This window comes from Microtus oregoni, unplaced genomic scaffold (assembly GCF_018167655.1).
Source record: "Microtus oregoni isolate MIOR12 unplaced genomic scaffold, Mior012 000027F_ref0000203, whole genome shotgun sequence".
Taxonomy (NCBI): domain Eukaryota; kingdom Metazoa; phylum Chordata; class Mammalia; order Rodentia; family Cricetidae; genus Microtus; species Microtus oregoni.
In genome coordinates, this window is record NW_024543086.1 from 2928663 (window position 1) to 2955067 (window position 26405).

The window sequence follows — 26405 nt, forward strand, 5'->3', positions numbered from 1 at the left end:
AGTGTGTTTACTTGACAAATGTCTTCTTCTTCTTTGAACACAGAGCAAATTCACACCACTGGTCCCTCAAATGTGATGGGGAGTCAATCCACACCACTGGTCCCTCTAATGTGATGGGAAGCCAATTCACACCACTGGTCCCTCTAACGTGATGGGGAGCCAATCCACACCACTGGTCCCTCTAACGTGATGGGGAGCCAATCCACACCACTGGTCCCTCTAACGTGATGGGGAGCCAATCCACACCACTGGTCCCTCTAACGTGATGGGGAGCCAATCCACACCACTGGTCCCTCTAATATGATGGGGAGCCAATCCACACCACTGGTCCCTCTAATATGATGGGGAGCCAATCCACACCATTGGTCCCTCTAACGTAATGGGAAGCCAATCCCTGATCTCTGAAATTCCAAGCAAAGCCCTCCCGTGTCTTTTTACATTTCTGCCCTCACTCAAGTGGGGAAGGACGCTGTTGGAGTGGCTGCTTCTGAAGACGACACCTCAGCTAATGCCTGAGCCCTTACTCGGCTCCAGGCATAGCTAAGAGTTTATGATACATCAAGGATGCTTTCCCAGCACTCATGTGAGGTCACTCCTTAGCTAAGGTTTCTGTGGCTGTGAAGAGACGCCATGACCACAGCTACTCTTATAAAGAAAAACATTTCATTGGGGGCTGGCTTACAGGTTCAGAGACTTAGTCTATTATCTTCAGGGTGGGAAGCATGGTAGCTTGCGGGCCGACAGGATGCTGGAGAAGGAGCCAAGAGTTCTACATCTGGATCCGCAGGCAGCAGGAAGAGAGTGAGCCACTGGGGCTACAACCTTAAAGCCTGCCCCCCCCCCCCCCCCCCAGTGACACACTTCCTTCAATAAGGCCACACCTAAATGCCCTGTGCCTATGGGAATCACTTTCATTCAGATCACCACAATACCCCTCCCCCCCCCATGGAATAAAAAAACAGTGCCAAGAGTCCTGCATGGGCTAATCCCTCAGTGAGTATTCCTTCCTCCTGTGGTTATTAGTTTTAGAAAACCTCAGAAGTGAGGTTGTGCATAAGAGAGTATGATGAGGGGGAGGCACCCGTAGTACATGGTGTTTTCACACAGACCCAGGGAATCTGCCCTGCACAGCCTGGCCCTCCTGCGCCTGCCCCTGCAGCCCAAGAGACCCTCACCAAGTCTCCCACCTTCATTAGAACACGCCCCTTAGTAAGGAGAGATGGTAGCATAGCATCTCAGCCCCCTTCTAAAGAACATACTAGAATCTCAAGATCATTAAAGCCCTTGATAATCCAAGATCTAATGAAGCCAAACCATCTTCTGCACAGGAACAGCAGGCAAGCCTCTCTGCTGGCCATGGGAAAACCTGGGGCTTCACTATGGCTCAGGTCATGGCCTTGCGGGAAGACTGGCGGTCTCTAGGGGCCCTCTTTCTGAGAGGTACATGCCACATGTTTTAAATGGTCCACGCAGTGGGACAGTGAAACTGCGCACACACACACACAGACACACACACACACACACACAAAGAGCTGACCAAACAGATAGTATTTCCCAATGACAATTTGTTTTAATTAAATACAAACAAGGAGAAAAAATAAAACAAAAACAAAAAATAACAAAACAAGGCACCATGGCCCATTCAAGTATTTTGCATAGATGTACAAATATTGTAAACAATCAATAGGAGGACAAGAGAGGAGAGGACTACTTCCTGTGAACAATCTCCCAAATAAAAAGAAAATTCACATTTGCCCTGTATCCCAGATGCAGGCGTACACACAGTCGTACAAGAGGACCTGGGAGCATAATTCGGGTATTGGGCTTGGAGTCTATAGAACCTCTAGTAGGCGTCCCTAGGGAAGGGGCACCTTTCCAGTTGGTGTTCCCTGACCTGTGTGTGGAGTCCTTTGGGGGCTGTCACTACAAGCATTTGACAAAACGACCAGCTTTAGCACGTGCCTCCAATTTTAAGAATACGAATCTCACGCCCGCTTTATCTAATAGGCAAATTAACTGAACCCAGGGGAGACACTGTGGCAAAGGCTTACTGCGGAGTGACGGGGACTGTTGCATGGCAGAGGACGTTCAGACCTTAAAATCTACATGTCTTGGGGGAGGGGTCACAAAGGGGTTTTCTCTTACAGGCGGAAGTCACCAAGGCTAAAGGAACAGAAAGCAAGAAGGAAGTTGTAATTTGGAAGGGATTAGAGACCTGATGTTTATAGGTCAGAAATGGCTTTAGGGCTCTATAGTTGGCAGACAGCTAATTTAGCTTCTTGGAACATTTACAGGCTGGGCTGGGGTTGAATCTCAGTCAGTAGAGTGTTCGCCTAATGTACTTGAAGATCTGGGTTTGAACCCAGGACTACGAAACCAAGTGTGGTGGCACACACCTGTAGCCTTAGCACTCGGGAATTCCAAGGTCGTCCTTGGCTTTTCAGTGAGTTGAAGGCCAAACTGGGATATATGAGATCCTGTCTCATATATATACAATTTTGGTTTTGGAGGCAGGGTTTCTCTGCGTAGCCCTGGCTGTCCTGAAACTCACTATGTAGACCAGTCTGGCCTCAAACTCAGAGATCTGCCTGCCTCTGTTGGGACTAAAGGCATGTGCCATCACACCCAGCTACAAACTGAACTTCCCGCGGCCCATCAGAGCCTTGGCTTTGGCCTACCTCAGTGTCCGCTAACATCTCTATAGCGGCTGGACACAGAACAGATATTTCTATGGCGGAAGAGACCTGGTCAGTTGTCCTCATCAACTTAGACCATGAAACCCAATATGGACAGTTCAACAGAACCTCCATATACGGGCTGCCCACGCATGCCTCAGCATTGCCAGGGCATACATTTCAAACATTTTTAAATTTCACTTTTTTTATTTTTGAGACTGGGTTTCTCTGTAGTTTTTGGTGTCTGTCCTAGAACTAGCTCTTGTAGACCAGATTGGCCTCAAACTCACAGAGATCCGCCTGCCTCTGCCTCCCAAGTGCTGGGATTAAAGGCATGCGCCACCACCGCCCAGCCTAAATTTTTCTTTCTATGCACAAGAAAATGTTTTTTTCAGCCTTGGATGCCCAGACTTGGGGTAGGTTGACCGAAGTGTTCTCTCGCAATCATCCCCTCCTCTCTCTCTCTCTGTGGTAATAGTCTCTTTCCTCTCCTGAGTGGCAAACAACCCTTTGGGACAGACACTGAAGTCTAGATGTATCTGTATGGGACACTTCATGGTGCAGAAGGAAAGGAAGGGGCCCCTACCTGTGGCAGCCTTCCTAACCTTTGGATAACAGAGGTGGGCATGAAGTTGTAAACAGAGTAGCTGCCAGCACCTCTACCAAATTAAACAAGTTTCTGCCATCTTCCTGTTCACAGTATAATTTTATGGAATGGAGGTGGCATCAAAGCAATGAAAATGGCAAAGGAAAAAAGGAAACGATTACCGAAGAGCAAGGAAATGAGTCTTTTTCTGGTACGGTTCAAAGGACCGAAGGCTCGAGGTTCGGAAGGCTCATGCTGTTGCTGTGGCACTGTCCCTCAGGGCCACCTGCCTCCTGAGCTGAGGGAGAAAGGCCACACAGCCCACAAGAACGTCTAGAAGGTACGGGGTCGGATTTAAGGGAAATGGTGTTTCTAACTTGGTGGTGAGCGGCAGGGTGATTTTAGGACCCAAGCTGTAGTCACTGGGCATTTGACATAGCACGTGTAAGGAAAACTGTCAGATGGCAGGAAATGGACCTAGGTCCGTGCGACCTTCTGCATCATGGCTCAGGGAGTCGGAGTGGGAACCGCATGGTCACCCTGAGGAGAAAGGTGTTTTCCTGAGATCTTTCTACCCTCGGCCATGCACCCCACATCTCCCACCTGCCTACAACCCCAAGAGCTCGAGTTGAGAGTTTCCTCTGTGAAGAGCAATCAGGAAGTTTTCTATGAATGGGAGTCAGAAGCTTGTCTCCTCCTCAGGGAGGCTTCTAAGAGCTAGTAACTGCTCGCTGTGGTGGTGGGAAGGCCCCTAGAGGACCTTCTGGAGTGCTATCCCAGCACCTTTTGGGTGATGGAAGATGGCCTCTCAGAGGCCAAGCCCAGCAACTATGGAGGGACTGCCCTAACTAGCACAGCACCAAGACGCCCTCCTGAGCTCTTTTCATGAGGATCACATATAGGCAGTAATTAAGAGAGAACCAATGGAAGTGCGTGATAAGACCCTGGCTGAGGAGGGTTGGGGGCCCCCTGCCCAGATCTGGTTTACTGTGGCTGCTGGCAGCTTCCAAAGAGATCAGCTATCTCTTTAGAGTCAACAGACCCACCTCAGAGCTGACCACGAGGGAGGGGCTAGTGCCCCTGTGTATACTTTCCTCATAACTGGGATTTCAAACATGCTTGTCCCCTCAGTATACCTGTGACTACCTCAAAAAATATCACCTAGGATATAGGTCAGAAATAGGGGGAGGACCCTTTTCCTGCTTGAGGCCCAAACCCACAATTACATGCAGAGCTGGCATGTTCTCTCTCTCTGCTCCTCTTTCTTTCTCCTTCACCCAAGCCTCACTCAACTCAATGCTCGTGAGATCCAGTGCAGGAAAGTCCAGTGCTTACCCCGTGAGGCAGGATCCTGATTTGTCGGTCATCAGCATATGGTCACCAGCAAGTCAGGGCTGCTGTGGTTTCACCATCAAAGCACCATAGGATAGGGAGGTTGGAAGAGGAGGAGGGGACACACGAAACAATGGGGATGGGCAGTTGAGAATTCTGAGAGTCCTAACAACCTTTGGCATCACGGCTCAGAGGGGACACAGGCTGACCACTCCCCACTGCTGTCGACGCTGCCTACAAATAGTACCTGTCTGAGTCAGAGAGTGACCCGTGTAAATATGGGAGCGGGGAGGTGAGGAGCAGCGGGGGAGCATGGCTTGACGCATGCAGTCATTTGACCAGGAACAGGCACCTTGACCAAGCCCTGGGGCAGGGATGCAGCAGCGGCTTCCTCAGTCCCTGAAAGCTAAGAGACAGGCAAGGCCCAGCCTCTCTCTAACCTGGATCCCAGAAGAAGGCCAATCAACAGAAGTTCTCCTGTGTACTTGCCAGCATGGGACCTGCGTAGATTCCTTCTCCAAGCTGGGCACAGAAGGAGGGATCTCCAGCTTGAGACCTTCCCTGACTGTCATTGGTAGCTCTTGGCTAGGGGGCTGAGGGAGAATCTTCCCCGTCTTCTTCCATCAGCCTCCCTTTCCTGCCAGGGCTGTATATTGCACAGGACAATACTTAGAAGCCATCAGATAGAAGTCCTTCTGGGCCTCAGAGGAAATAGGAGGCACTGGGGCGAGAAGGGAGATTCTGGAGATGAGGGGGGCTCCAGAAGGCTGGAGAAGCTTCAAGGTGGCCGAGCAGACTTCTTTTTTCTGGATCTTCCATGGCATCCAGAGTCTTCAAGGGAAACAAGAAACTTCTATACAGTTCTAGATCTTGGAGCTGGTTGTTCCTCCAGCCCTCTGTGATCTGTATTCAGGAAGCTGGAAAGAAAGAGGAAGGGAAATACGTGACCTCAGTGCTGGCCAGTGGGACTAGGGGCAACTACCCTCCTGCTCTTGACAGTCAAGAACAGAAGCACGATCTTCAGAAGTCTGTCCCTATGGCTGCTTTCCTGGATCAACAGCCCTCACAGTTAGAGCAAGTTGTGTGCCGCCCCAAAGCTAAAACGTTGCCCCCTCCTCTTTCATCAGGCTTCAGTACAACAGTTTCCCAATGATTCAGGGATGGCAACCAGCTTCCTTGCCTTATTCCTTCTGACCCAACTTCTCAGACTAAGCTAAGAACGGGGCAGTCAGAGAGAAGCATTAAGGAAAGGGACATAAGTGGATAGGCTTATATAAATTAATGGCTTTGACCTTCATAGCAATGTTATGGAGCTGGTCCCTACTGTTTCCTAGGCTTTTTAAAAAATTATCTTTCCTGGTGAACCACCTTACTGGTACATCTTAAGTCTGAATATCTAGACAAGGGCTCAAGGTGGCCTAGCTGTTCAGGTGCCAAGGTAGCTGGAAGCCACCAGAACTCAGGCTTCTCAAATGAAGGCAAATCATCCTTTGCTCATATAAGGTACAGTCAAGTAGTCCTCCAAGCAAGGCCTTGTTCCTGCTTCTGTTCTAGAAGCTCCGCCAGGATGATGAGAGCAAATGGCTTTCTCATTCACACATGTCCCCAGCTGCTATTTCTGGGTCCTCCTGGGAACTCACCTTTGGAACAGATATTGTGGGAGGCCGGGGAGGCTGAGGACCGGCAGTAGGTGGCTGCAGCAGGGAGCCACCTCCTGGCCTGGGAACTGTCCTGTGGCCTGGCACAGGGTTTGCTGGGAGTGCCTTCTGGGGTGGCCGAGGCCTAGAGAAGTCCTGGAGGAAGCAAGAAGTCTCATTTGAGGAGCTCCTTTCAAAAGAAAATATGCCTAACATTTTATGGATCAAACCCAAATAACTTACATACTAGACGGTCTCATTTTTAAATAACTCGCATGTGTGTGTAAGTGCGGGGTGGGAATAGTATATTTACATACTAAGGAAAAAATAAGAACTTTCTGAAAAACAAGTTGGCTATATATATTAAATTTAGAGATGGGGTATGGCATGGTGTGTACACTTTTAAGTCCAACACTCAGGAGGTAGAAGCAGGTGGATTTCTGTGAATTCAAGGCCAGCCTACTCGACATAGTAAGTTCTGGGCCTGCCAGGGCTATGTAGTGAGACCCTGTCTCAAAACTAAAATAATTAATTAAATAAATGTACAAATAAATAAATAAATAGAAATGGTCATCTCCAGTGTGACACTTCCTGTTGGCCATGTTAGAGACTGTTTGCACAGGTGCACCAGGTTGATCTGCAAGAATGTGCCCTGTCCTCTGTTTCTAACATCAGAGAACCTAGAAACTTCTGAAGTTTCCGCAGTGAGAGAAAAAATGTAAAAGTATCCAGGGATGTGGACTCCAGCAGGCACAAAGAACAAAGCAGGCGGGGAAGGGCTAATGAGGACAGTCATCTGTCAGAGAAGCTGAAATGGGCCCAGCAGAGGAGTGTGTACAAAACAGACTACCACGGTCCCTGCCCAAGGCCAACAGAGGTAAACAGCAGCCAGCCAGGAAGGGACAGAGCAAACTGACGACAGAGGAAGGGCTACTCTGGGATGGGATCTCAGTGGGTGGGTGTGGTTCAGGGAAACAGAAAGAATGGTGTGAGTGTGTGTGTGTGTGTGTGTGTGTGTGAGAGAGAGAGAGAGTGTGTGTGTGTGTGACAGAGAGTGTGTGTAAGAGTGTGAGTGTGTGTGTGAAAGAGTGTGTGTGTGTGAGAGTGTGTGAGAAAGAGAGAGAGAGAGAGAGAGAGAGAGAGAGAGAGAGAGAGAGAGATGTGCATACACCTACCCACAAGCAGTACCCGGACAAATTAAAACTTTAAGAATCCATGATTTTTACTGTTGCTACTTTGTTTGGATTATTTTTTCTTTTGTCTATACATGGCATGATGATTATTTTTAACCTTCTCAAGATGGCAAAATTTTCCTTATTATTACCTAACCATATCTCTATCTAGCATGTGGTACCCCAAGTCATTTTATTTTACTCCATTTCTTTCTTTTTATAGCCTTTATCCCTACCAACCTGAATAATTTGTCAGGCTTTTACTTTCTGTCTCTAGCCACCTCTGACTGGGACTAAAATGCAGGCGGGGCAGGGCACCTTTTCTGTCTAGGTCATGGGGCTGTTGCAGGCTTTCTGGGCGGTTGGTACGCAGGAAGCCCTCAACTCAACAAGTACATAAATCAGTGAGTTATTCAAATGTCCTAAAATAGATACATATTTCTGTGCTACTCAGATTTTTAACTAAAAATAACTATTATCATTGTTGTTATTTTGAGTCAGGATCTTTCTATATAGCCCTGGCTGTCCTATAACTCACTGTGTAGATCAGGTTGGCCTCGAACTCACAGCAATCCACCTGTCTTGGCCTTCCAAGTGCTGGAATTAAAGGCACCGCCATACCCAGCTATTTGTATTATTTTTGATTATGTGCGTGTGTGAGCGTGTGCCCTGTGTGTTCAGGTGCCCATAAAATCTAGAAGATCCTTGGAACTCACAGATGTGGTGCTGGGAACTGAACTCAGGTCCTCTACAAGAGCAGCAAGTGCTCCTAACCACAAGCCATCTCTCCAACCCCACTATTCAATTTCTTTAAACAAATGCTTTAAGGGGCAACTATAGCCTGCCCCCAAGCTGATGAGATTTGAGAAAAGCCAGTTCCTTAGCCTGTCTATGAGGGGAGCTAGTGAACTCCAAGCTAGGCACGGGGTAGGTGTACAGGAAGCAGACACATTGCAGAGTTGGTTTCCACACAAGAATGACTTCTCGGAGCAAAAAGTGAAGCTAGAGAAGTCAAAACTGTCTGAGACCAAAAACTCACACACCAGCTCTACCCTTTCTGAGGGAACCTAGACTGCGCCAGAGAACTCAGGCTTTTCAGGGAAAGACAGTGGGGTGTGGGTGTCAGGTCCCAGTTGGGAAACTGCCAAGTGAGCCCTGGGTGGTTGTTATCTGCACAGGAGGTGATCAAGTCTGCCCTGGGTTTCCCAGCACTGGGCCTCCCAAAGCAGCCAGTCGGATGCCATAACCTGATTCTTGGTGAGTGAAGAAGCAGAGCAGAGGCCAATAACCTGCTGCAAGCAAGGAGAGCATGGTGAGGATTCGCTAAACTACGTCCCCTCCACAGGTGGCAGCAAGGCAACTTTATCCAAAGAGTCCATTCGCATTCATAAGGTGGGCATCCCTGAGCACGCTCAGTTTAAGGTCATAATTTACAAAATAATCAGAGCAGGCCCATTTAGGGGCATGTGTATCTCCATGTCACGGATTCGTGTTTAAAGTGATTAGGTAGGCCTGAGTCTGGGTATGCTAAATTCGAGATGCATCAAGTCGATCTCTCCCCCACATGGATTTGTAGATCACATCCCTGCCCCACCCCCCAGGAACTTAGAAGCAGCAGCTTCACAGCACAGAACCCAACCCAACACCCTCAGCTCTGCCAAAGTCTCACCGCCCCATGCCATAGGGACCATACAAAACCCTCATGGAACCATGCCCTAGGGACCATACCAAATCCTCACTGCCCCTGTGGTTGCTGTGATCAGAGAAGCCCAGCCCTGGGGACGCCTTTGGACCATGTCAAAAGAAAGGAATCCTCTAACACCAAACACACAGACAGTTCTAGAAGCCACCATGCTGGGCCACTGCCCAAGAAATACCCATGTCTCCACTGGGGCACTTAGACCAGAGTAGACCTGCTAAGCAAACAAGCCACTGGGTGAGGGTTCCAAGCTGTGACTACCAGCTACAAATGAGGGGCCCAGTCTAGACCTGCTGCCTCCCAGAGACCCCCCTCAGATAAGCAAGGCATCAGGTGCACCCTTTAGTGAGACTCCTTGATGAATGGGAGCTAACTGGTGGGTACACTTTGCAGGGATGGGTACAATGAGAGAGGTACAGGGCACTAAGTTCAGCCTTGTAAGCGTTAGAGAAGCCCCCTCAGGAGGAGTGTTATCTCCAATCACAACTGAGGATGAATAGGAGCTGGCCAAGCAAAGGGATATGGATATGTATGAGTCAAAACAGCATCTGCAATGAACTGGAGGGAACAAGAGCTCAGGGAACTGAAAGAAGCTAATTTGGGGTACAAAGTGGGTGGAATCAAATAGGAAAAAAGGCATCATGTGGTTTAGGGACTGTGCAAGGAAGAAACTTCTTCCTCTTACTGCTGAACTTCCGGAATCCATCTGATTCACCAGTACAAAGGAAAGATGATCAAATCCAACCAGTACATCACCCCAGGCTCCAGTGTCCCTCATTGCAGGCACCCTGCTATGGGCAATGCCCCAGCACAGGGTTGCTGAGAACTCACTTACCTGGGACAGGAGGCAGTTAGGTGCAGGGGGCATGGGCCGGCTTGGGGGAGGCCTCCTGGTGGACTCCTTTCTTTCTACCTGAGCCCTAGTTTCCGGGGAGCTCCTGGCAGCCTGGTTCAGGTGTACTGGCAATGGTACAGGTGAGGGTTCAACACTCAAGTAGTCTGGAGGGGGCCGGGGAGGAGGATGGGAGGGCTTTCGGAGAGTTTCAGGGGTGTTGGCCACCTGTATGGAGGAGACAAGGGACAGCTGAAATGAGGCAGTCTCTCTATACGTGTGTTTCAATGAGGTGACCAGAGTCTCACTTAAAGGCAGGACAGACACGCTGACCTACTCAGCCCATTAGATCGCAGGCTTCAGAAGCAACTGATGTGTCTCCCAGACCAATAGAATGGCTTTCATCACCAATCCCATGGACACCCGTGAACTCTTAGAAAGACTTAGAAAGACAGAGATCAAAGGAAACCAATCAAGCTCAGTGGTGCAAAGCCTTTACCTTTCGCTTGCCCTGGGGTGTCTGCAACTTGAAAGTTGGGTTGGCATGGCCAGTTCCACCACTCTGAGACACCCTGAAGGGACAACTGGAAACAAAGAGGAGGGGACAGGGAGGAGGGAGACGGTCAAGGCTGTGTGTGGACTGAGCTCCTCTGGCCCAGGCCAACTGACAAACCTAATGAACCCTCCTCTGGAGAGATTAGGGTGACCCTCTCAAACCTGTCTCCTAAATAATAAATAGGTACACACGTGACCAGGGGAGAAATCCAAAGAAGGGATTGGTCTTGCCCCCTACTCCTCAGTAAGGAGACAGAAATTCATTGGTCATTACTGAACCCCGCCCCCAGGCATTGACCCAGAAGGTGTCAGGACAGAAAAAAAAAAAATCCCTTCCAGCAAAGAACATTTAATAGGACTCTTGAGAATATGCTCCATCAATATCTAAATGAAACAGTCATTTGTCTTCTCGGGTAAATGTTTAGCTATTCCTGTGACTGCCTTTAGCTTGCCATCCCTTCTCTGTCCATTAGTTTGTTGCTCTTTAAAAAATGAGGTACAAATTAACCAGGTGGAGGAAGGCAAGGAGATTTTATGTCATACCCCAATTTGAATGGGCTGGGTACTTTCTATTGAGAAGAATAGGTGATGAGCACACTCAGTAGAAATCACTTACAGCCATTACCTAACCGTGTCTGCCATGGTGACAGAGCAGGTCAGAAGGGATAAAGGTGGCATGTCCCCTGCATTCATCTCCCCAGAATTAGACCCATCACCACCAACCCACCAACTCTTCCACTAGGGTTCTGCAGACTAGAAGGGACCCCCAAGTCCTTGCGGGCATAGTGCCCATCCCACCTGAACTGCTGCCGTAGCTTGAAAGGGAGGGCCGAGGGCTTGCCCAGTTTGTGGCTCTGTCTATAGCAGTGGCATAGCAACACGAGGACAGCCAGCATAAAGAAGGCCGAAAACACCCCGGCTATCACAGGGCCCACACCTGCCGGAAGAGAGCACAAGCCAGAGGATTAGAGGCTGTCCTGGCTACGGTAAAACGATATAGTCTCGATTCTTCCTCGGATAGTTGGTTTCCATTTCATTTGTGCAACTTATTTTAAACAAACATACATCATATACTATTGGGGCACTAATACTAGCTTTAAGAGTCAAGCCCACTGGCTTTTCTAAAAAAAAAAAAAAACTCCACAGTAATTTCTTTCAACGACAGAAAAGCTCTCCAAAGCAGTTCCGACTCTGTCATTTGTCATTAGCTTCCAGTTAATAGATTTTCATAAAGTCAGTCTGCATCACAATCCTCCCAGATGCAGGCCAGTGACCAGAAAATACTGGCTCAGACACCTTGGGATTAGAACTCTCACCCTCGACCCTCAACCTCACAGTCGGTTCCAAAGCCACCTCAACAGTTCCACGAATTATGTTTACATGAATTAAGTTTAAATACACAAAGTACACTTGGGTCAATAAAGCTCCACTTTACTCTATTTTACATGTTATTTTGTTTGTCTTTTAAGACAATGGTCTCACTGTGTATCCTAGGGACTCACTGTGCAGCACAGATTCACCTCACAATTGCAGCAATTCTCCTGCCTCAACCTCTTGAGTGCTGGGATTACAGGTGGAAACTACCACACCCAGGTTTTAGCCTTGTATTTTTTAAAAATTTCTTTTGCAATTATTCGAAGACCAAGTTTAGAAGCCACAGGAGTAGAGGTCCCCAGACTTCTCATAAGAACTATAAAACTTAAAACTTCTCTGCTTTCCCATTTCTTAGCCTTTGTTTAGTAAAAGGCAGAATAACCCAATACAGTACACCCCAGGACTGTGATTATTTCAAGTGCCCCTAAAAGGACTAGTTACTAGTTTGTCAGGCAAATATCTGTGACTATCCAAAGACCTAGAGTCTCTCTTGATCTCTCTTCCCCTCCTAGCAGTAAAAGGACAAAATGGCAGCTAGGCCCAAGCCATGCAGGAGCAACTGACTTCCTCCGACTCAGCCTCTTTTTTCTTGGCTCCTCCCTGGAGAATGAAGAGAGTGAAGCCAACTTAACTTGGACTTTGCAACAGGCAAATCCAGCCTATGGCTCACAGCCCCCAGTATTCCACTGTACCTATGACTCCAGCCCAACACATTTGTAGACAACAATGCCATATTTCAGTGCCAACGGGTTGGTTGCTCCTGACCATCAATTACCCATCCCCATGGTCTCCATTGATCTCACTTACTCTTGGGGGGCAAAGGACCACTGTCAATGCTACCGCCATCTCCTGGGGTGTTACAGAACGGTGGAGCCCAGCCAGCGAAGCAGTGACAATTCTTGTTGTTGTTGCAGACCTAGAGTGAGGGGCCACAGACAGTTCAGCACCTAGGAGAGCGGTGACCTCCCACAGAACACACCCTTGGGACACCAGCGTCCAGGAACCCAGGCTTCTGCACACATACCCCGTGACCATTGCACTTTTTCCCGCAGCCTTCGGTCTCAAAGAAGGAGGTGTTCCTGCACTGTCCTTCGAAGCAAATCTGCAGAAAGGGTGAGCAGCCATCAGTAGAGCCACAGGGAGATGGGGAAGGCTTGGGACATGGGAGTTTTGTACTGAGGATGAATGGGAACCCCAAAAGGTAACTCTTCGACTGATATATTATAGTGATAAACACAAAGAGCCCCAAAAGGCAGGGCAGCATGTAATTAAATTCTGCTATCACCTTTGTGATTGGGGAAGACAGCAAACACTGCTAAAATGTTACATTCAACAATTAGGACATATTTACAGTCTGGTATTATCTTGATTATCTGCTATCCAAAAATGAACGTGTACTAATTTTAGCCTTATGCCTGAAAATAATAATTGTGGCAGAACTTACTCTGTGCTGGGCATCGGTACCATGGGATTCCTTTGTTTTTATAACTTCACTAACACAATTACATATAGGAGATGGGCGGCATTATTTTCCTTGGTTTCCCTGGCCCTTAGACTACTTCTCCTTCATGTGATGGTTAATAATACAGATGACAGTGGCGAGTTCATTTACATGCCTAATCCACAGTCTATGGGTGGGCACCTCTAGACGGGTACCTGTGGGTGCGATGTTATTACTCTGGGAGCCGGGTACCTTCCTCCAAAGCCCACACTTCTCAATTTCTATCTCTATCTCAGTTTCTGAGGGAGGTTGGGGCAGGGACTCACGTGGTTGTGACCACACTTGGTCCCAGTCATCACCAGGCCTGGGTCCAGCATGTCACCTTCCCCTTCCTCCTCCTCAGGACCCCGGTAGACATGGGTGCCCCGACAGTGGATCCGCCTCCCATTCAAAGTGATGGTGGTGTCAATCGATACGGCGTTGGATTCCAGGGGCCGGGCCTGGGTGCTCTGACACTGGATCTTCCCGCACTTGGCATCCCTGGGCGGGGAGAGAAGACAGTATCAAAGACTGGGGAGGAGCTGGGGATGCAGAGCTTCAGTGTTAGGCAGGGTAGGGCCAAGGACCATTTAGAGACCCAAGGAAGACCAAGAGAGGGGGCAGGCTCCTTGTCTCTCAGACCGAGGCCAAGAGCTGAACTTGAGATGCCCTAGCTTCAAGGATAACTGCAAGGCATGAGTCATGGCTGCCACCTTATGTTCATCACACAACCAAACCAGACACTCCAGCGAGGAGCTGGGTCTCCCTCTGACTTCATTGCTCCTGGGATTGAGCATTTCTCTCCCTGTCAATCATCCCTCCTACAGTCTCCCTGACTCATGCCTGTTACTACCTTCTTTCTATCCTGACCTGCCAGACACCGAGGCCCCTGACTGCTCTGTCCATAGGAGGAGACCAAACTCTTCCAGCAATGCCTTTAAATCTCTCAGGATCCATCCCACTTCCCCTTTAAGTCTCTCAGGATCCACCCCACTTCCTCTAGCCATGCTCATTTCTCATGGCCCCTCTCCTCTAGTCCCCACAAATTGCAGCTTACTGTATTTATCGGCTTGTCAACTGTCAGTTTTTCTCTAACCTCTCTACATAAAACACTTCTTTATACACCAGTGTGACTCCTCACCCTGTTCATGTAGATATCTGCTATAGAACTCAACCAAAGAACTTCTTGGGGAAACCACCCCAAGCTATTAACTATTACACTGATTATCATAATGCTCTAGACCAGTGTTTTTCAACCTGTGGGTCGTGACCCCTTTGGGGGTCACATGACCCTTTCCCAGGCATCACCTAAGACCATCAGAAAACAAGTATTTCCGTTACAATTCACAACAGTCACAAAGCTACAGTTATGAAGTCACAACAAAAATAATTTTCTTGTTGGGGTCACCACAACACAAAGAACTATTGAAAGGTCGCAGCATTAGGAAGGTGAGAATCACTGCTCTAGACACTCAATATACATCTTGCATGTGATAAATCTGCAAAGGCAGTGGGAAAGTGAGTAGGTAAAAGATGGGTCAGTGGGTGCCTGGGATGAATGAATCAGAAATGAAGGAACTAGGGATGAATCAAAGAACAGGCCATAATCTTAGCACTCTGCAAAAAAATGGTCCAAAAGGGCCATCTTCTGTCCTGCCTTTTTTTTTTTTTTTTTTTGACAGGGTTTCTCTGTATAACAGCTCTGGGTGTCCTGGAACTTGCTTTGTAGACTAAGCTGGTCTCAAACTCACAGAGATTTGCCCACACCTGCCTCTGAATACTGGGATTAAAGGCCTGTGCCACCACGTCCAGCTATCCTGCCCTGCTCTAAGAGAGTCCCCAAAGCAACCTTGCTCAACTTCCTAAGAAGCAATGCTACACACACTTCTTTATTACTTCCTTAGGTCCAACTGGACCATGTATTATCAAACAACAGAGAGAGAACGGATACAGGATCTCACTGGCTTGTTTAAAAGGGCCAGCCACACGAAGCCAGGTGGGAGTGAAGAGAACAGAGCTCGGATCACTTGGTCACTCTTTTCTCCCATGGTCCTCACCTGGGGCTGCACTTCCTGTATTTGCCATTCAAGCCCTTGCCACAGTTTCCATAGGTGTCTCCAGCTGCATTCACCCGCTCAAAGCAGAGATCAAGGGCAGGCCGGGCTCCTAGGTGTGCAAGAAACACCTGTCAGTGAGCAAGCCTGCCAGAGGCTCCCAGCGGCAGGGCTAGCCTCAGGTAATATGATACTTCTATATTCATCAAGACTGTTTCAGGCAAATTATTTTAGATTGGTTTTAACACTTCATTGAAGACGTGTACCTATGATAGTTGCATGTTAAGCTTGCTTGCTAATGAAGAAGGGCTGTCCTATTTCTGGTCTTCGAAAGATTAATAATCCATGTCCAAAACATTATAGAGCTAAACCATATCTTTGGAATTTTTTCTTTATAATTTGCCCTGTTTTCTCTCTCCTGTATTATAGAAAACCAACCATCTTTAGCTGTGTGTTTTCTAGGAAGAAAACTATGTTTGTTTGTTTGTTTTGAGACAGGGTTTCTCTGTAGCTTTGGGGCCTGTCCTGGAACTAGCTCTTGTAGACCAGGCTGGCCTCAAACTCACAGAGATTCGCCTGTCTCTGCCTCCCAAGTGCTGGAATTAAAGGTGTGTACCACCATCACCACCTGGCTATCTTCTTTATCTTCTGCATCCCTTATATTCGATTCTGGGGCATCTTCTTGAGAGAATGGAACAAACAGTGGAAGCATCTTCTCTCTTTCTGTTCTGCATTTTGTGTTGTGACTCAGTTTGTTGCAGGGGTGATCATATTCAGGACACGGAACTCAGCAGCACGGCATTCATTGCATGACTCAACTGGGCTACTTTTAATTGGCTGGTACTACAGGGCACCTAGGACACTGTTGCTACAACTGGCAACAGTACAATAAACATCTTCGAAAACATCTTCACACCCATCCCAAGCACAATTGGAGGCTGTTTCTAAGTCCTCTTAATTCCCAGCTCCTGGAAATGGTGGCAGATGGAGTCCCATACCTGGATCTTGGGAGAGGGGCTCAGAAAATGGGCAACAGTAACGAGTTTCTGAATGTGACCACAATTAATTAAAAACAGAACATGTAATGAATCCAAGGTGTTTCTGGCAGAGCTTATCCATACTACATCATGTGACTTCACGGCATCTACGGTTCTCAACACACTTGCACACTTTGCACACAGCCAATGAATGGCACTGAAATCCCTCAGCTCAGACGTGAGGCTACTTTATATTATGAACGGCCGTGTTTGTACTGCTGGCTTGCTGTCTCTTGTGCAGCGGGTTAATCAAGGAAAACGAAGTCTTAATGTTTTCCCTACTATTATACCTCAGCAGTTAAGCACCAGATTAATGTTTGCATTTTGTTAGATGGTTTGATTTGTAAAACTGCTGCTTGAGTGGCAGACTTGAGTTTCTTAAAAAAAAAAACAAAAAAAACAAAAAAAACAAAAAAACAAGTAATCAAACAATAATCCTAGCCGAGTGTGGTGCATGCCTTTAATCCCAGCACTTGAGAGGCATAGGCAGGTGGATCTCTGAGCACTGAAGGCCAGCCTGGACTACATAGTACATTTTAGGCCAGCAGGCAATCAATACACAGTGAGACCGTATCTCAAAAACTAAAACTAAAAATTACTAAATGATTCATGATTTGGGGTTAAAACAGAATTTTCAACAATTTCTGGTAAAACCATAGACTTATTTTTGCAATTTTTGTCCCACATATTGATGTGAGTTGGTGTTCCTATCACTGACAATGATAAAATCATGATATCGATCAATTCTAAGAAGTGCTGAAGACCCTCTACGACCTGTACCATCAACTATTTAGCCAAGATTTAATTCTTTATATAAAAAGCAAACAAGGATACTCATTGATTAAAGTGTAAATTTGCGCTGGCAAAACTAAATATATGTGAAAGATTATTTTATAATAAATTCCCTTATGATTTATTATCAATAAATGTTTACTGTATATGTCTATTTTTATATCCTCATATATTCCATGCCATGTAAAAACTTTTTAGAAAAAAGGGTGAGTGGAAACAAATTAAGCCTAATATAACTACTGGGACCAGTAAGTACATTAAAAGTTCTGCTATCTCTAAACTGCTTTCTCCAGTGGTCTGTTTCCTCATATCCTCCACAATACCATATTATGATAGGTGTTGCTATTATTATATCACTTGCTGTCTTTGTGATCTGATACGTGAAAAACTCCATTTAATGGTAGCTACAATTTATTTTCCTTTAATATGACTGAGGTTAAGCATCTTTTGTAGCTTAAGGGTCGTTTGCATTTTCTTTTAGTCTCCATTTCCACTTCATTGGTGCGTGTAAGGGAGGGTACTGCTATCCAATACCCTGTTAGAACTAAAAGCCTCAAGGGACTAGGAAGAATCCTGTCACCTGGCTGCCCCTGGATGTCTCCCTTGAGCTAAGAGGATGAGAGATGGTGTTTGAAGACGCTCTGAAGCCAAGGTTCTAGGCCATGCTAAGTGGCCAGGGGGGAGACTGGCTCAGAAGCGGTGGGTGGAAGACAACAAGCTCTCCAGCAGGGTCCTTACCAGGTCCCCAAAGCTGCTGGCACTGCTCCTGGTAAGTAAGGCACATGCCATTGTAGCAGTAGGCCTGGCCGCCCTCGCAGGGGGTGCCGTCCATCTGGTAGAAGTTGGTGGGGCAGTGGGGAGACTTGCCAGTGCAGAACTCGGGGAGGTCACACTGCCGCGCCTGCTCGCGACACGGGGTTCCAGGAGCCACCAGCTGAGTTGAAGAACAAGAAAAGCAATGCAGTCATATTTTCCCTGTCCCACAACCCTTTCAGCCAAGGGCTCCTCAGCCTCTCATCAGCGGATCACAATTTTCCATTACCTTGATATCCCAGCACCTATTAGCACATGGCTTCATTAGCTCAGGCCGTCATTGGCCTTCTGGTATGAACAGGGACTGAGCACCTTCGAAACTGTACCCACAAAGGCAAACGCAGCTCACTAACTTTTCACAGCAGTCTTAGGAAGCAGGCGAGAAATAATATGTACGTAACAATTTATAGTTTATTTCGTGCCTGGGCAATTATAGTACCTTTATGCATCTTCACCTAAGTGTCATTGGGACTTCATTTAGTTTGAGGGGCAGTCCTATATAAAGAAGTGAAACACAATGCTCAGAGTCTCGTGGTAAGTGGCAGATCTGTGCCCTGATATGTGCACATATGCCCACGCACACACGCACATACTACACACAGAAGACTGGCATGTGTGTGAATTTTCAATTTACAGCCTTCACGTTTTGTTCTTGAAACTAGCCTCAAACTCATTATTGAGCGCAGACTAGCCTTGACATCATGGCAATCCTCCTGCCGTAGCCTCTGGAGTACTAAGACATGTCTCGCCACACTAAGCTTGCGACTCCAAACTCTTCATCAGCAATACATCCCCGCTGCTAGGCCAAGCGTGAGGCTGAGTGCTGTCTAAACACTTAGGTCATCTGACCTCACAATATCCGTGAAACAGATACAGCTACTTATCCTCTTCTGCAGATTAAAGAATCGAACAACAGCACATTTGGGAAAACAATTAAAAAAAAACCAATTTAAAAGCTTTGACTTCGGCTTCCCCCGGCAGAGTGTTTAGTGCTCATGCCAGTCTGCAGACAGACAGCTGAGACCTCAGATGGTTGGTGAAGTGCCAGAATTCACACAGGCAGGGCTGGAAGTCAAGGAAGCCTTTGTGAGGCTCCATCTGACACATGGGAGCCGGGTAAAAGGTCACTTCATGCTTATTCTTTAGTCTTCATCTGAGACTTGAAGGACTCAACCTAGCACAGCCTCTCTGGGGCTGCCAGGTCAAACAGATGATGTTCAAGTCCCCCTGAGCCAGGCAAGGACACCTGTGACTCAGAGCAAAGCCCTCCCTTGATCCCGGAGACCATGCTACCCAGAAGCTCTTCTTGGGAGAAAAAGCAGGCAGGCCCCTCTGCTAGCGGGCCTGTGTGAGGAAGGCCAGTGCAAAGAGGAAAAGCCTCAGTCCATACACACACTCAGCTACACAATGTGCACTCGGTAATCTGTGGGCGGGACAGGCCGCATCTCTATTCTGAAACTCCTCTAGAGTCCAGATTTTAGGTTAATAAGAGAACTCAGAGGTACAAATATCATTAATAGTGTGTGTATGTGTGTGTATATATATATACATATATATGTCTAACAATGCATATGTACATGAATAATAGTGTGTGTATGTGTGTGTATATATACATATATGTCTAACAATGCAATGTATATGAATAGATGTGTATAATTATAAATATATTTGCTGCTATATATGTGTATTATATAACCCAGCAAAGCCTAAGATAAGCTTTATAGTCAACATTAAGGTGAAATTAAAATATTACTTTATGATATAATTTCTTCATAAAGACAATAAATAGTCTCATATCCATTTGGGTCAGATTTTGTCGCTAAAACTTATCATTTTTTTTCCATTTCAGAACTTTTTGAATGATCAGATTTAGATTTAAAAAGTTCTCTTATTCAGTGCTATGTGATCATTAATAGTAATAAGTTATTTTCTGCATGGATATTAGGAATGTGGGTTCCAAAGTCAGGGAGAACTGGGTTCTCACCCTGATGGAACCCTTGACTATGTCGCCCATGCCCTAATGACCCTGGTTTCCTGCCCTTAAAAATGAAGGCAATAAAATTTGCCTCACAGGCCATCTATGAAGATTTGACTCAGAAAACCTGTGTAAAATTCTCAGCCGGGTGCTTGACTTCTACCAATATGGCCACTGATGTTAATCAAAATCACGATTTTCTTTTTAATGTGTTTAAATAAAAACGAAGCCTAGCTGGGCCTGGTGTCTGAGGCCTACAATCCCTCCTGGGAGGTGATGTCAGAACTGGCCTGGACTCCAGAGTAAGTTCAAGGTCACCCTGAATAATTGAGAGAGATCTTGTTTCAAAATAAAAAGATATATATATCTTAATCTTATATAAATACACATATACGTATGTATGTATGTATGTACTTCTTTGGGGTGATTTGAACACAAGGAGGTCCAGGGTGGAAAAACAGTAGGTTTAGTTGAAGGGACATTCTCAGTTCCAAATACCTAACACACACTCTCTCTCTCCCTCTCTCTCTCCTTTCCCATCTTCTCAATGCTGGGGTTGAACCCTGGTCCCTGAGCATGAAAGCACAGGAATATTATTTTAAGATGTGTTACATTTGTTTATACTGTGGAACATTATTTAATGATGCAAAAATGTGCTGTATTCTTTTATGTTGCATTTGTTTAACTTAGTGAAGCTGTGTTACTTTGCCTGTCTAAAACACCTGACGGTCTAATAAAGCACTGAACGGCTGATAGCTGGGCAGGAGAAAGGATAGGTGGAGCTGGCAGGCAGAGAGAATAAAACAGAGGAGAAATCTGGGAGGAGAGGACGAAGGAGCGAGGAAAGAAGGGGCCAGGCAGCCAGTCACACGGCCAGACATGGAATAAGAAGGAAAGAAAACATATATGGATTATAGAGAAAGGTAAATGCCCAGAGGCAAAAGGTAGATGGTATTAGTGAAGAAAAACTGGCAAGAAACAAGCCATGCTAAGGCCTGGCATTAATAAATAATAATAAGTCTCCATGTGTATTTATTTGAGAGCTGGGTGGCGCACCCCCCCACACACACACCAAAGAGCCAAAAAAGGAAAAAAAAAAAACACCAACACCACAGATTCTACTACGAGCTATTCTCCCAATCCCTGCATCTAGACCTTTTAATGCAGGCTGAAACAGAGTCATCACCCACTAGCCTGTCATCTCAGAGCCCGAGGCAGGGGGAGACGGCACTTACCTTACACTGGTGACAGCAGGACCCATGGGCACACTCGGCCCCTTCCTTCAGAGTGCAGTTGGAGGCATTGCAGCAAGGGTTTTTACATTCCTGGGGAGGTAACAACAGATAGCTTTTGGCCTCTGCAGCAACAGGGCAAGAGTCAGAGTCCAGCAGGGGGCGCCCTTGCCACCTCCAGCTCCAGCCTGCCTGCCCTGCCATGTTTTCTGCTCCCTAGAACATCACCTGGCAGGATCTCATGAAGGTAATGAGTATTTGCCAGAGAAGAGACACAGGTGCACCCTTCCTAGAGAAACCACAGCTTAGATGGGACTGTGTGGTAGATGGGACTATTCTGGGTAGGTATTATATCCTCTAATTATGAGGTCACACAGAGCCCGCAAAATCCTCCCATCAGCACCGTTCCTAACAGAGCTCCCTCTGAAGGACCAGGGCGGATCCTTGCTTTTAGTCCATGTTTCCCAGTCTTTCACTAGCCCCTTCACTCTGAAAGTTACAGGGTTATGTTTTAAAAACAAGGCCAGAAGATGGCCCAGTGGGCGAAGACACTCGCTGCCAAGCCTGGCAGCCTGAGTTTGATCCCTGGGCTCCACATGGTGTAAGGAGAAAGGAAAGCAACTTCTCTGGTGTTATTCTCTGACCTACATACGCATGCACACGCATGCGCGCGCACACACACAAAATAAATGCATGTAGAAAAACCAAAAGAACCTCTCGACATAGAGATCATACTGACACCTCAAGTAGCGCAGCCACAACATCACCTACTGTTCACCAGCTGTCAAGCAAGGGTTAACATTTTCTCATCCTTCAAAAACCAGAGGCGAGCCGGGCGATGGTGGCGCACGCCTTTAATCCCAGCACTCGGGAGGCAGAGGCAGGCGGATCTCTGTGAGTTCGAGACCAGCCTGGTCTACAGAGCTAATTCCAGGACAGGCTCCAAAGCCACAGAGAAACCCTGTCTCGAAAAAAAAAAAAAAAAAAAAAAAAAAAACCAAAAAAAACAAAAACCAGAGGCGAAACAATCTAGTTCTGCTTTTTTTTTCCAGAGAAGAAACATGTTTCTGATAAAAATGACAGAGCTGGGGGTGTGCACTCCACACTCATTCCGAAGGAGGAAAGACCCATCCATGAGTTCTGCTTCTCCTTCCTCGGCTTCCCTTTCCCCGCTTCTCTTCTCCAGGCTAAACCGTGACCGTGCAAGCTTGGCATCTTTAGGCTTCTCACTGCGCTCATCTGTGTGAGCTTCATGCTCTCTTCCGGCTGGGTAGATTCAGGCCTCCAGAGTAAACTCAGGGCAGCTGGAGACACCACCTGGGGCTCCTCTGGGGAGGTCTGTGGCTTGAGCCATTGCCCACAGCAGCAGAGGCCAGAGAGACCATCCACCTGGAGACTGCATACATCTTACACACAAACGGTCTGTGGTCGCCATGTGTAGGAAATGCTGGCTACTAGAAAGTGATCTGGCACGCCGTCCTTCTGATGGCCTGAAGCTCTGACAACAATGTAGGGTCTCCCCTCTCTCTAGCCAGGCCCCACGCTCACCTCCTCCTCCCCACAGTCGCACTCTTCGCCATCTTCCAGGTACCCATTGCCACACCGCCGGCCTCCGTACAGGGTCCGAGTGTCTGGCATGTTCGAGAGACACATCCCGCCTCCTGACTGCAGGTACCTGTCCAGCTCCCTCCTGTTGCACCAGCTGAAGACTTTGGGGAAAGGGTGCCTGTCAGAGAACAAGGGGGCATGAGCTCGCCATTCTGCCATCCAGGAAGCTAACTCCACCTAAATAAAAGCCCTACCCATGCCTTCTGCCCCAGGACACTCGTCAATTCATGAACTTAGAGTTCTTTTATCCTGAATCACGAAATGATAAGCATGCAATGTGGTTACATTTTTCTTATTACAAATGAAAAATGGAAGTTAAGAAACAGAACAGCAATATCCGTCCTTCCCACGAGGGAACTAGAGTAAGTAAAAGACAATAAGTACATTAAGACAGGTTTCCATACTGAGAGCCGAACAGAACACCAGCCGGCTCAAGGCCAGCTGGGTATCTATTTTCTCACGACAAAAAAACAGAACCAGAAAGCCCGAGATCATGGGTTTCATTTACTTAATGGGCTAAAGGGCTGATCTTTGTTCTCCAGATAAGCAAATCCCATTGACCAATACATATATGTGAGCTCTCCATCACCAGAGTGCGTACAAAAGCTCCCAAATCACCTGCTGCTATGGAAACAAACCTAAAGGGCAGCAGGTCCCTTGCCTGCAGCTTTGCTGGCCATGGTTTTGGTTACCCATAGTCAACAGGGATCAGAAAATATTAAACAGAAACTTCTGGAAATGGACAAGTCCTAAGTGTCAAGTAAATTTTATTATTGTCACTGTTTTAAATGGTCTAGTTTGAGTTCATGGTTTTAACCTCTTACCAAGTGCCTGCTTTATAAATTAAAATCATCGTAGGCATGGGTAGGAAAATCACACAACTGCACACACAGAACAAGCTATAAATATGGAGAAACTGCTATGTCACCACATGGCTCTCTAGACAGAGACCCCAGTAAGGCTGCCCTTAATTCTCACCAACTAAAGGTTAACACTGAAGGCTTCCTCCAGTATGACAGTATGCCCCAAGGAACTTGCTACTCATCATTAACCTACAATGTGTGAATGACCTAAAAACACACGAGAGTCGTAATGAATACAACTGTCAGCCATTTGTCTACTGCTGCAGTTCTGTAGGTTGTGACCCCTTTGGGGTCGGACATCAGATAGCCTGCATATCAGATATTTACATTATGATTCATAACAGCAGCAACATTACAATTATAAAATAGCAATAAAAGAATTGTATGTTTGGGGGTTTCCACAACATGAGGAACTGTATTAAAGGGTCGCAGGGTTAGGCAGGTTGAGAGCCACTGCTCTACTGAGATTGGCGAAGAAAGGGGTGGACTTCACGATGAACTCAAAGGAATTTGAATATGCCCGTGGAGTTGTAACCCACACGTCCCCATCATTTTTTCGGGGTCACAGCAGCCAAGAAGTGAGGAGTAAACACTAATGCTGCAAACAAGAAAGCTGCATTGAACCATCTTTCTCTAGAAAGTATAAGCAGACCCCAGTGGTTTGGAATGCAGGAAGAGAATAAGAATTCTACCGCAATGCCTTCTGGGGAGTGGCCTGAGTTCTGAAGAACGCCATGGTGTGAGCTGAGGACAGACATGAGAAGAAGCTATGGTTTAGAAAATCTGCTGCAGACTCAGTAGCCTTGCTCATATTCTTCACAGGTTCCCTGAGGAATGGGTGGCTGCCCCCTTCTCCTCTTGTTCTGTACAATACAGAGTTCCCAAAGAGGCCTGGGATCCAGCAACACTGATCACGATGGCATGGAAGGAACAAGCTTTGTGGTTATGATCAAAATAGGGTCTCATGAAGCTTCCTATGGTGGTTTGAAAGAAAATGGCCCCCAAAGAAGTGTCACCTTTAGGAGGTGTGGCCTTGTTGGAGGAAGTGTGTCACTGTGGGGGTGGGCTTTGAGGTCTCTTTTGCTCAAGCTTCCCTTAGTGTAACTGTCAGTCCACTTCCTGTTGCCTGCAAGTTGTAGGACTCTCAGCTCCATGATCTACCTGCACACCACCAATCTTCCTATCATAAAGATACTGGACTGAACCTCTGAAACTATAATTGAGCCAACCCCAATCAAATGGTTTCTTAAGAGTTGCCATGGTCATGGTGTCTCTTCACAGCAATGAAAACCTTAACTAAGAGACTTCCTGAAGAACTGGGCATATGGGTGTGGTAGCACATACTTAACGCCCCAGACACTGGATGACTGGGGTGGGCAGAGTGCTTACATTCACAAACTGAAGATCAGATTGGGCAAGACACTCTCTCATGTGCACTCAAAAAAAAAAAAGTGTGTTGAGGCCAATTTTATTACTGAAAACTGAAAACTACAACAAACTAACTCAATCTAGTGATCAACCAGCACCAACCTGCTTGGAGGAACTTAGTGTCCCACAACACATTTGCCTACTTCATCTAAATGTCTTCATCAACAGTTTAAAATTTTCACTGGGGCCATCTAGGAGGACTACTTGGGTCACGCTGACCTGGTATCTCTCACTTCACTCTTCCCCTCCCCCAACATCATCCTTCTGGTTGACTCACCCAGTGGCAGCAGCCATGATGCACCCGCCATCGGCTGCGCTGGCAGAACAGCAATGTGCAGAATCATGGCTCATGCCAAAGTTGTGGCCAATCTCATGGGCCACCGTGGAAGCCACGCCAATGGCATTCTCGGAGTGGTCCTGTTCAGAAAAGATTTCAATTCAAGGTCAGGGTTTTATTCCTGCTCTGCCTACCCTGTCGCCATTTGGTTTTGTTTTGAGACAGGGTTTCTCTGTGTAGACCTGACTGTACTGGCACTCACTCTGTAGACCAGGCTGACCTCGAACTCAGAGATCATCCTGCGTCTGCCTCCCAAGTGGTGGTATTAAAGGTGTGCACCACTGCCTGGCTTGCACACCTTTTCATTACCTGAGCCTGATAGCTTCCACTGATTGCCCTAATGTTGAGCACACTGGCTCTCACTCTAAAACTTGCTATTAATGAGTCTAAAGCCACTGTCTTCACCAGGAAATTACATGCTCAAAAGACTGTGTTTCCTGTGTTCTTTTAAGTTGCAGACTGTGAATGCCCTGTTGATGCAGCCCTGGAACAGCACCCTGAGTTGAGCAGTAGCGACACCTGGTTCACTGTTCTCTGAGAGCACCCCATGCACAACCTGGCACAGTGTGAGACCTTAATCATCAAAACAAAAAAACTTAAAAAAAAACATAAAGAACAGAGCTATGGCATAACGTAAGTAGAGCTATTGGACTGATGCAAACCTATAGAGGCTGAGGCAGGAGGACCATTTGAGCCCAGGCTGTCTGGGCCACCTCAAAAAACCAACCAGGAGAACAAAAGCAGCGAAAAGGGTATTTATACCAGGCAAGGTGGTGCGGGCCTTTCGTCCTAGCACCTAGAGTTGGAATCAGGAAGAACCAAACTTCAAGGTCACTTCAGATAGATAGCAAGACTGAGGCCAGCCTGGTCTACCCAGTGACTTCCAGGCCAGCCACAGCTATATAGCCAAACAAGCAAAACAAA

The 26405-nt window shown here is 47.0% G+C and overlaps 1 protein-coding gene across 1 annotated transcript in view; it reads right to left on the reverse strand.

Annotated features, from left to right (window-relative positions):
- Positions 1-2959: 2959 nt before the first annotated feature.
- Adam19 (ADAM metallopeptidase domain 19) overlaps positions 2960-26405 on the reverse strand; it is an 85210-nt gene continuing 61764 nt past the window's right edge. Inside the window, exons 11-23 of the mRNA XM_041676656.1 lie at positions 25422-25561; positions 22794-22971; positions 21249-21338; positions 17964-18159; positions 15400-15508; positions 13630-13843; positions 12887-12964; positions 12670-12778; positions 11287-11425; positions 10433-10517; positions 9937-10161; positions 6234-6386; positions 2960-5510 (exon numbers count right to left, since the gene is read on the reverse strand). Of these exons, the coding sequence (XP_041532590.1) occupies positions 5457-5510; positions 6234-6386; positions 9937-10161; positions 10433-10517; positions 11287-11425; positions 12670-12778; positions 12887-12964; positions 13630-13843; positions 15400-15508; positions 17964-18159; positions 21249-21338; positions 22794-22971; positions 25422-25561 (1770 nt within the window). The 3' untranslated portion in view covers positions 2960-5456. The remainder of the gene's footprint in view (positions 5511-6233; positions 6387-9936; positions 10162-10432; positions 10518-11286; positions 11426-12669; positions 12779-12886; positions 12965-13629; positions 13844-15399; positions 15509-17963; positions 18160-21248; positions 21339-22793; positions 22972-25421; positions 25562-26405) is intronic.